At 39.4% G+C, this 10613-nt stretch overlaps 1 protein-coding gene across 1 annotated transcript; it reads left to right on the top strand.

Annotated features, from left to right (window-relative positions):
• Positions 1-4107: 4107 nt before the first annotated feature.
• Positions 4108-4988, top strand: LOC113342822 (major allergen Pru ar 1-like). Its single transcript, XM_026587228.1, has 2 exons — positions 4108-4387; positions 4618-4988. The coding sequence occupies exons 1-2, from the start codon at positions 4159-4161 to the stop codon at positions 4896-4898; spliced, it is 510 nt and encodes a 169-aa protein (XP_026443013.1). The 5' UTR covers positions 4108-4158; the 3' UTR covers positions 4899-4988.
• The last annotated feature ends 5625 nt before the right edge of the window (positions 4989-10613 follow it).

Raw genomic sequence — 10613 nt, 5'->3', positions numbered from 1 at the left:
TAGCTCTGGGGAACTTTATCCTCTCACAACTTCTGCCGTGCCCACTTCAAAATCATCTCAGTCACCACCACTGTCTCTTACCGTCTGCTCTCATGATGTCTGGCACAGCCGTCTTGGTCATCCTGGACAAGCTATTTTAAATAATTTACGTTCCCACTCTTTAATTCAATGTAATAAACAACAGTCTACCAAACTTTTTCATTCTTGTCAAGTTAGTAAACATGTTCGTCTTCCTTTATCTGACTCAAATTCTTTCACTTCTGCTCCATTTGATATTATTCATAGTGATTTATGGACTTGTCCTATACATATTGATACTGGTTTTCGCTATTATCTTATTTTGTTATGACTATACTAATTATCTATGGGTGTATCCCTTGAAGCTCAAATCTCAGGTCCACTCCAAATTCTTGGAGTTTCGGTCCTTTGTCAACACTCAATTTGAGCGAGATATCAAATGTTTTCAATCCGATATGGGACGTGAATTTGATAACTCTTCTTTTCATGATTTTTCTAAGAACTCTGGTTTAGTCTTTCGTTTCTCCTGTCCTCACACCTCATCTCAAAATGGGAAAGCGGAGCGTATGATTCGTCGTGTTAACGACATCACCCGCACTCTCATGTCCCATGCCTCTATCCCATACAAATATTGGGCCGATTCACTCCATATGGCCGTCTATCTCCATAACATCCTCCCTTCCGCCGTGCTTCACTTCGCCTCACCGGTGTCAATTCTCTATCAACGCCAACCGACGTATGATCACCTACGTACGTTTGGTTGCCTTTGTTATCCTAATTTGTCCGCCACCACTCCTCACAAGCTTTCCCCTCGGTCCTCTAGATGTGTTTTCCTTGGTTTCTCTCCCATCATCGTGGCTATCGTTGCCTTGACCTAGCCACTAACAAAATTATCTTGTCTCGCCATGTAACGTTTGATGAAAACGTTTTTCCTTCCGCACTTCTTCCGACCATCGCTCTCACAACCTCGAACCATCTACCCAATCCATTTCTCCTCATTTTCCACTCCCACTGGCTTACCCATCTCCTCCTTCTACCCAACCGTCGTCTCACCACCTCTACACTCCACCTCACCCGTCCACGGCGACCTTCTTGCGCTGTCCCATCTCCACCCATCTCCTGTTCTCCCTCTACCTGTCCGGCTCTCCCACACGGACACATTACCCAGCAACTCTGATTCCCCTGCTTAGCCCAGCGTTTCCCCCTCTTCTGCCAGGCCCATTTCTTCTCCCTCTCTTACCCAGCCCAACTCACCTAACTCTGCGTCTCAGCCCAGCTCTTCTCACTCTGCTGTTCCGCCGTCTTCACCCGCTCCGGCCCAGCAAGCCCAACAACTCATCCCATCCCTTAACTCCCCTCAAACCCAGCAGTACCTTCCCTGTCCGACAGCAACTCCCCCCCCCCCCCCCCCCCCCCCCCCCCCCCCCCCCCTCCCCCCCGCCCTCCACAACACTCCTGCTCTCCTCTCGCCTCCACTCCCGGGCCTCTCATTTTCCGTCCCTCCAACAAGCTCAATCTCCACGTTCAAACCCGAAACCACATCTCCACCCTCCCCAAATCTCACCTATATGCTCTTAGGGACCCAAACTGGAAGAAAGCCATGATAGATGAATATATTGCAATGTTGAAAACTCACACTTGGGATCTAGTGCCGAGACCTCTTGGTGCTCATATCATTCGCTCCATGTGGCTATTCCGTCACAAGTTTCATGCAGATGGCACTTTGGAACGTCACAAAGCCCGCCTTGTCGCTAACGGTAAATCACAACAAGTTGGTGTTGATTGCTTTGAGACGTTTAGTCCGGTTGTTAAGCCCGCAACTATCCACACAGTTCTCACCATTGCTACCTCCAGATCTTGGCCCATTCACCAATTGGACGTCAATAATGCCTTTCTTCATGGGGATCTTACTGAGACGGTTTATATGCACCAACCTCCGGGATTTGTTGATCCTACTCACCCGAATTATGTTTGCCGCCTTCGTAGATCTCTTTATGGTCTCAAACAGGCACTCGGGCATGGTTTCAGCGGTTTGCGACTTTCATCACTCAATGTGGTTTTCAGGGTAGTGTATGTGATCCATCTCTATTTATTTATCGGTCAGGACAGGACACGGCATACTTATTACTGTACGTTGATGATATCATACTCACTGCCTCTACTGATGTTCTTCTCACCCGTTTTATTGACATGATGAAACAAGAGTTCTGTATGACTGACCTTGGCTCCTTACATCATTTTTTGGGAATCACTGCTTCTCGGTCATCCTCCGGGTTGTTTTTGTCTCAGTCACTCTATACGAAGGACATCATTTCTCGTGCATCCATGACTGCCTGCAATCCAGTGGCCACTCCGGTCGACACCAACTCCAAGCTTAGAGCTACCTCTGGACCAGCTCTTAAGGATCCTACTCTATACCGAAGTTTGGCTGGGGCTTTACAGTATCTTACTTTTACTCGACCGGACATATCTTACGCGGTTCAACAGGTATGTTTATTCATGCACGACCCTAGAGAACCTCACATGCAGGAGCTTCGGCGTATACTTCGGTACCTCCAGGGCACTATCGACCATGGGTTATTTTTATCTGTGTCCACCATTTCTGGCATCCATGCATACTCTGATGCTGATTGGGCGGGCTGTCCTGATTCACGACGATCTACCTCTGGTTTCTGCATTTTTTTTGGTGACAACCTTGTTTCTTGGTCTTCCAAACGTCATGCGACTGTCTCCCGCTCCAGTGCTGAAGCTGAATATCGGGGTGTGGCTAATGCCGTGGCCGAGACGACTTGGCTCCGGAATTTACTTCTTGAGCTACATATACCACTACGACGGGCTACTATCGTTTATTGTGACAATGTGAGTGTTGTCTACATGTCGGGTGATCCGGTTCAACATCAACGCACCAAACATGTGGAAATCGACATTCATTTTGTTCGTGAACGCGTCCGTATTGGGGACATTCGGGTGCTACACATTCCATCCGAAAATCAGTACGCTGATATTTTCACGAAGGGTCTTCCTAGATAATTATTTCTTCGTTTTCGTACTAGTCTTAGTGTTTGTTCCTCTCCCGCTAAGACTAAGGGGGTGTAATAGATTATATTCTACCATATTTAGCGGACCAAGGATATTCTCTTTAATAGAGATTATTAATAATAATATAGATATGGTCCCTGCTCCGATAAGGAAGGCAAGGAAGTTTTCCATAACCCAATACGTTATTCTACAACGCTTGTGACGTTATACTTGTGACGAAACACACTTCGGATATTTTAGAATATATGGCCTGATCCAACGACCCATAATCAATGGAGCGGCATTTTCCCCAAAGGTCACTTTGATCTGTTATGTATATATCATTTGTGTTTTCCCAAAGGTCACTTTGATTAAAAAGATCAAAATCAACAATTCCTGGGTAAAAAAGACATGTAAAATTTGATACTATTTAAATGAACGGGAATGCAAAAATAGCCAGATGTAAACAGTTTCATCATACCCATTTTCGGATATATTTTTTTATTGTTAATTTACATCAGAATGCATCTAGTTTCATCCTCGCTTATTTTTAAGTTTAAGCCAGGATGAATCCAGTCTCATTCTTGTTGTTTTTTTGGTGTCCATTTCACTCATGCTAATGTTTTACTCGTCCGTCAGAACCGTGTTTTAAATTTTTTGGACAAATGACCCATTTTTCCATGAAACTATACAAATAGCCAATTTGAGAATCAAATCACACCCAAACCAGATAATCCTGTCAAAGCTATATAACCGAAACCAGATAGTCTTGTTAATTTTTCTTTTTCTTATAGATTTTCAGCTGGCCTAGTTTCAAAGAAAATAGGAACACATTTATGGATTGAAATGGCGAGCATGTATTTATGTGCATCTTCTTGTGAAGGTGTATGTATGCAGCACTTTCTCGGATCGCACGGTATCTATCGCGGAACCTACCTTGTTAATAGAAAAATATTATTATTACTGTATTTTTATATTAATATTTCGTAAGACAAACAGATGAAGGAGGTGACTTTGATATCTATAAATACCAAATTATGGAGTTCATCATCTTGACAACTTCAACTAGTAGCTAGCCATTCAATCTTTTCTTTCTCTTATCAAGTTCCTGTAAAAACAAACATGGGGAATAACGGTAGCATTAATGTCAACGTGCATGTTCCTCTGTTTATGAGCACCGGAAACGGAGGTTCAGCCGATAACAGCCCCAGTAGCCCAGTCTCCACTGATAGGCTTTTTCGAGCTATATTCGTGGAAGGCCATACTTTGCTTCCCCAAATCGTGCCAAAAGCAATAACAAGTGCTAACATAGACTCAGATGGTAGCGTCATGTATATTACCTTTGCTGAAGGTATGTAAATATTTGATGATCGGTTCACCAGTATTTAAATCTTTTTCTCCTAGTATATTCTCTTTTCTTCTTGTCCCATCTTCTATTATCTTTGGTTTTACGATCCTCATTTTGGATCACAAAAATAAAAATAAATATATTGTTGACGAAAACAGTTTGTTGTTCTGATTTTTCACCAACTGGGTACGTGTTCTAATTAATGTTCCATCTTGTTCTTGGTTTCATTCCAGGAATGAAGCTGAAGTTGGATGAAATCGACATGGAAAAATTGACGTGCAGGTGCACTATGTCTCATTCCGATGCAGACGATAGTGTTGGTATAGTTGTTACGCATTGCAAATTTGAACCTGCTGCACGTGGAGGATCGGAGCTAAAAATGAGTACCGATTTCGTGCCAAAAGGTGATGTTGACCAAGTTGAAGACGAATTGGATTCTCGAATTGAAAAGGTTCGAGAGACCTTCAAAATTGTTGGTCGTTACCTTGCTAAGAATCCTGAAGTTTGTGCATAAACAGAACTTCTTGGGTATTTGGAGATATTGTCTTTATTTTGCTCGTGTATGAGAATAAAAAACTCCTCTGGCTGAGTTTGCTTGTATAATTCCGATATAATATAACGGAATATTGTTGTCTTATCAATTTATATTTATATATCTATAATAAAAATGAAGAATGTTGTCTCTATCGATATATATAATAAAAATGGAAAGATTGTTGTTGTGTCCTATCTTAGAGCAAGGGCTGGTTTGGAAAGGATGATCTGGTTGAGAGTTTCTTTAAAAAATGAAAGAGTTGATGAAATCTAATTTGCGAAACCTGGTGATTACAAATTTTGGCAACGGAAATGCGGATGTTGTTAATTTTGGGTCGCAACAGTTTGCTTAACATTTAGAGCTGTTACGAAACGAAGAGGTTGAAACAACTGTAGAGCTGCATGTATTTGTATGACATGTTCTAATGAGTCTCTGGTGTTAGTTGTCTATTCTTGAGAATAACCATATCACTAAGGCATCTTCATATGCACATGCCAAAACATGATATTTAACATATATGCACTCCTTATGGGTATGCCAAACTGCCAAACTCATATGTCTATATGCCAGTCCTGGCAAATAGGCATACACGATAGAATTTGTATCGAGCGATGGAGACTCCATCGCTCGATGGTCTTTTCATCGAGCGATGGTCAGACCATCTCCAGCGATAGTCAGACTATCTCCAAGTAATTTTATATATATATAATCTCTCCTTCTCTCCTACTTTTTCACTTTTCTAATATATTTTTATATCTATAGGGTCCCACTTAATATATTATAATACTAAAATTTTTATAAATATCCCACCACACAAATATAAATATATATTTTATTCATTAGGATTCCATTCAACACAATTAAATACATGATTTTAGTCAAATTTGCCATATCTACCATAGTGGAAAAACTTATTTGCCATGCCACATGACATGCCAAACTTCATTTTTTTAGCATGTGAATGGGAATAGGCCTAACACATGTTTCCCCGAGAAAGAGTTTTTTCTCTTGGATAACTGTGAAGATTTCCAAACGACCTAAAATAAATTAACCTCAAGAATTTTGAATTTTCATGGCCCTAGAAAGATGAAAATATATTCCTTAGAGAATGGAAAGCCGTTGAACAATCTAAGGTTTGGGTTAACTATCACGGTATAAGAAAGGTGTAGTTTGGTATGATAGTAAAAATTACGTTGATCAAGATGATTCCATCCGAAAAGGAAACCTCCAAATGAAGAAGCATAATAGATGTTCATCTTACTTGCACGATTATCAGTGACAAAAGTCTGTTTGGCCATTCTGGTCTTGTAGAATTTGTGTAAAAGCTTATTGAACGTGGAACTGCGGGGTTATATTGGAGGTTCAAAGGACAGAGTGACGGAGCTTCAGCAACTTTTAAAAAGCCATTCCAGGTATGGAAGTTGATAAGGTTGATGAGTAATCAAGATGGAAATCGTCACTATAAAATTATGTTAAGTTTGTTCTTCTATTTTACATCGCTTCCTGAAGTGCAGTACTATTTGTCGGCCCATAAAACTTAGGGGTGTCATTCTGATGGGGTCGTAAGCATCTGTATCACTATACCCTGGGCTTCTACATTGATGTAAATCTCCAATATTTGGTCAGCTGTGAACTGGTCGATGTTTTGCCTAATACATTACCAGTTCCAGAAGTGCAGTACTTGTACTTCTTCGAACCAGGCTCAGAAAAAGAAAGGCGACGGAAAAAGAAAGGAATTGTGTTAAAATCTTTTCCGACGTCAGAAGATTGGGAAAAACTTTTAAAAATCATTTTAATTTTTTGAGACGAGAAATCATTTTGTGGTTGATGCCGATGATACTTCTATGATATCGGAAGCCATGATTCAGTGTTGTAGACAAAAGAGATTTGTTGTTGTTGTTGTTTAGGGTTAGGATTTTATTTTTATTTTTTTTAGGGTTAGTCGTTGCTCTTAGGATTATTTCAATTACATGATTTAACGGGGTATGTTCCATTCAATGGGCGTGATTGTACGTTTCATACACGTGTAAGGTTGTGAGGACCGACATATGTAGCATTTCAATGTGGTGTTTCTAAACATTCAGTCAGGTGCCTTTATTGCTAATGAAAACCCATTTGCTTTGCCGACAACTGGTGGAGAGGAATGGCCAACAGAATCAATTATTTCTCCTTGACAGTTCCCTGCAGCACAAGCAAAAACTATGCCATTTCGTAAAGCAGCATCAACATTTATCTTGATTATGTCAGGAGGTGTTGGATTCCAACAAGGTTGAGAATGAGCAGTAGTAACTTTGGTCCACTCAAACTGGACCCTGCGTCATCATTCTCAATATAGTTTATAGTAAGGATTAAACAAGAAAAGAATTTTTCTTTTTAACAAGGCATTTCTAGAGATCAAGAGTGCCCAACAGATTTTTTTTCAAGGAAAGCGAGACATATTGTGCTTGAGGATTCTTCAGCTTGGATTAAGTTCTGATAAGATTTGAGGGGTGTAAATCCTTATAAGTTTGTCCTCAGCTTCCACATTGATGTAAATCTCCAGAATTTCTCAGCTGTGAGTTATTGGTCGAAGTTTTGGCTAATAATATCCTTTATGTAGTTGTCATAAATCTGACAAATACATTCCACTATCACTCAATAAGAATTTTAGGTAATCATCTTCTTATTATAAAATGTAGACAGAATTACAAGGATTGATCTAACTATTACAATGATCTATTTGCCCTAGATTTACTTTCTCTCTCTCTATTTATCGATCAAGACTCACTCGAGAACACCCCCACAAGTAATGACCTCTCTCCATTATTTTCGGGATCACTATGCGACACATTCGCTCATATACAATTGCTCATCTTCGCTACCTCTTCGCACAGTTCTTCACACTTTACTCGTGACCTTGCTGACGTCATCTGGTGCGTCATCTCAACTTTGCTGTGTGCGATGCACTTCGCTTAGGTTGTATTCTTTACTTCGCTTGATTACTAACTGTGCGATATTTTACTCCTACATTTTGCCTCTTTTTATTTCGCTTATTCTTCAGAGTGAGCGATATGATAAACTTTCATCTTATGTTATCGCACATGTTAGTCCCTTTATGTTTTATTTTACCGACAATATCCCTGATTTCAAGCTCTCTTCATGTACGCTTGTCCTTTTAACCACTCATCTTCCGACACGTCCTTTTAACCGCATGTTTCTATCCGTTCAATTCTTCGCATTAATGAGAATAAATCTCGAAAAGCGGGTCGTACTTTCCTATATACTCTCTTCTATTTTTTTCCTTCTTTTATTTCTTTCATTCTTCTTCACCTTATCTGCAAGTTTGTACTCTTAATTCGCATTCTTCAATGGCTCCCGCTGGTAAAAATATGGAGATCGAAATTAACAGATTAAAAACTGAATTCAACCAGAGGGGTTATAAAATTTCTCTTCCTCTTTCATTTGATTTCGCATCAAAACTTAACCTTGATCTAATCAAATCTGATCAATGGAATACTCGAAAAATCATCGTTGTGTTAGGTCAACTTCAATTTCTACCAATTCCTCTATATAACCCTGAGATTCCTCTCTTCTATAGAATTCTTGCTGATGATAGATTCGCACGAGGAAATTTCAGCTGAGTGGTGATGCTATTAGGATACCGTTGGAGTATGCTCGCCGCGCAGCTGGTCTTGGAAATTCTTATCCTGATGAAGTGCGAAAAGAGGATCATCGTGATAAAATTATAGATCCCTCTGAGTATGCCCTTGATAATTTATTTAATAACTATTACGTCGTTGTTATGAAAAGTAACGTAACTCAATGGGTTGTTCGCATAAGAAGAGTAGATGGCATCACTGAAGATAAGAAAATTATGCGAGATGTTGATTGGAATTCAAATTCTAACCGAGCTGCTCGCAGATTCAATGATTCTAGTTGGCTTAATTGCCCTGTCATGTTAGAAGGTTCCTTTGTATCTGGTAAAGCTGCGGATGGTTCTGACAATCCTCTGCCCGAAGATTTCCCTCTTTACCGTCCTTGGGAGTTTAAATTACTCGACAATGAGGAAAAGAAAGTAGTAGTATGTGATCCTCTTGATACAATTTGTAACCTCTCATAACTTTCCCTCTTATCTCTTATTTCTTTTCCTTCGCAGGCTGCCAAAAGGGTCAGTACTTCGCGCAAGGTATCAACTTCGCAGAATAAGGAAGTAAGAAACACTTTTTTCTATTTTTAAAAATATTTGCCTCTGTTTCGTATCTTTATTATTCGCGTAAGAAACCCATATCAAAATCTGTATCCAAGATAACTTCGTTAAAGATGATGTCTCTAAGAAGCGTGTGAGATATGATTTTTCCTTAAGCTCGAAATCTTCAGATGACACTTTTGATTCTGAAGAAGAGGTATCTATCGATTTGTATCCGAAGAAATTGTATGATCCTTTTTCTGGTGATGCTTTTGCTACTCTTGAGGATGATGAAATGGATCGTGCTTTCAAGATGGTCTCAAAGATATGTACTGCTTCTAATTGGGAAGATCGTTCTCTTCGTGGAGCTGCCTCTGCGATAAACCCAGATTTTCAGTTCGCGATGAATGGCTTGGTAATATTCTGCAAATATTTGTCTTTTATCTTTTCCTTAATATTTATTCTTTTACTTATAATGCTTCTTTTATATTTTCACAGAATGCCCGCATATCTTATGCGATCTCTTGAGACATGAGAAGTCTAATCTTTCGGATGCGAATGCGAATCTTACAAGCGAAAATACAAAACTTAGAAATGATAATTTAACTAATTCTCAATTGGTTCTCCAAACTCGAGAAAGAAACAAGGAACTCATTGGTATGTAACTTATACTTTCTCACTCTTTTTCTTTTTATGAGATCATTCGGACTTCTTACTTAGTTATATTCGCATACCTGTATGACCTTTCAGATGAAGCGACTAATCTTCCCGATGCTGAAATCCTTTTAAAACACCTTAATTCCTCTTTAAATAATTATCTACTCGAGGATTTGAAAACCTTAGCTTAGAAGAGTTAAGATCAAAATATACTACCCTTAAACAATGCCATAGAAGTGCATTATACTCTGTCAATAGTTTTAAACGACGTTTATATGAGAGGAGGGAAGCAGTTCAAGTATTGGAGGCGAAAAAGCACTAGAACATTTTCAAGAATCTATTATTGAAGTTAAAATAAAATGTGATTCAGCTTATCGAGGAAGGAAACTTAATTCGATCTCAACTCCTTATAGAAAGTGAGGCTGAATTAAATTTGGATGCTAGAGTTCTTAACGATGCTAGAAACAATTTAGGTGTAAATGGTAGCCTTCAAACTGAGCATTCCACATTGGTCGCAGACATTATTTCCAATTATGAAGGTCATTTGTTGTTCTTTGATCTTCACTCGTACTCTTAAGATTATTGTCTATTATTTTAACTCATTTGGTGATACTTCGCAGAGAAAGTGAAATAGTATCAAAAGAAAATTGCAGAGTTAGAAACTCGCTTAGCTGCTAAAGAAGAAGAATCATCCGCTCGTAACTCCAAGTATCAGCAATTGAAGGAAAATTGGTTCAACTTAATCCAAAACAATAGTAACGATGCTAATCGTTCTCGTGAGGCTGTGTTAAAAGAGTTTGTCTGGAGAATGGTATTCCTTTGTCAAAGTACAGTTTTCCGGTGATTCCTGAAAATGTACCCATTCCTGACAT

This window comes from Papaver somniferum, unplaced genomic scaffold (assembly GCF_003573695.1).
Source record: "Papaver somniferum cultivar HN1 unplaced genomic scaffold, ASM357369v1 unplaced-scaffold_48, whole genome shotgun sequence".
Classification (NCBI taxonomy): domain Eukaryota; kingdom Viridiplantae; phylum Streptophyta; class Magnoliopsida; order Ranunculales; family Papaveraceae; genus Papaver; species Papaver somniferum.
This window is presented reverse-complemented; position numbering and strand designations above follow the sequence as displayed.

Bases quoted from the DNA above. Each gene is read 5' to 3' on its own strand.
- LOC113342822 (XM_026587228.1), top strand. From the start codon at position 4,159: ATGGGGAATAACGGTAGCATTAATGTCAACGTGCATGTTCCTCTGTTT. The intron at 4,388-4,617 runs GTATGTAAATAT...GTTTCATTCCAG, and splicing joins GTATATTACCTTTGCTGAAG to GAATGAAGCTGAAGTTGGAT.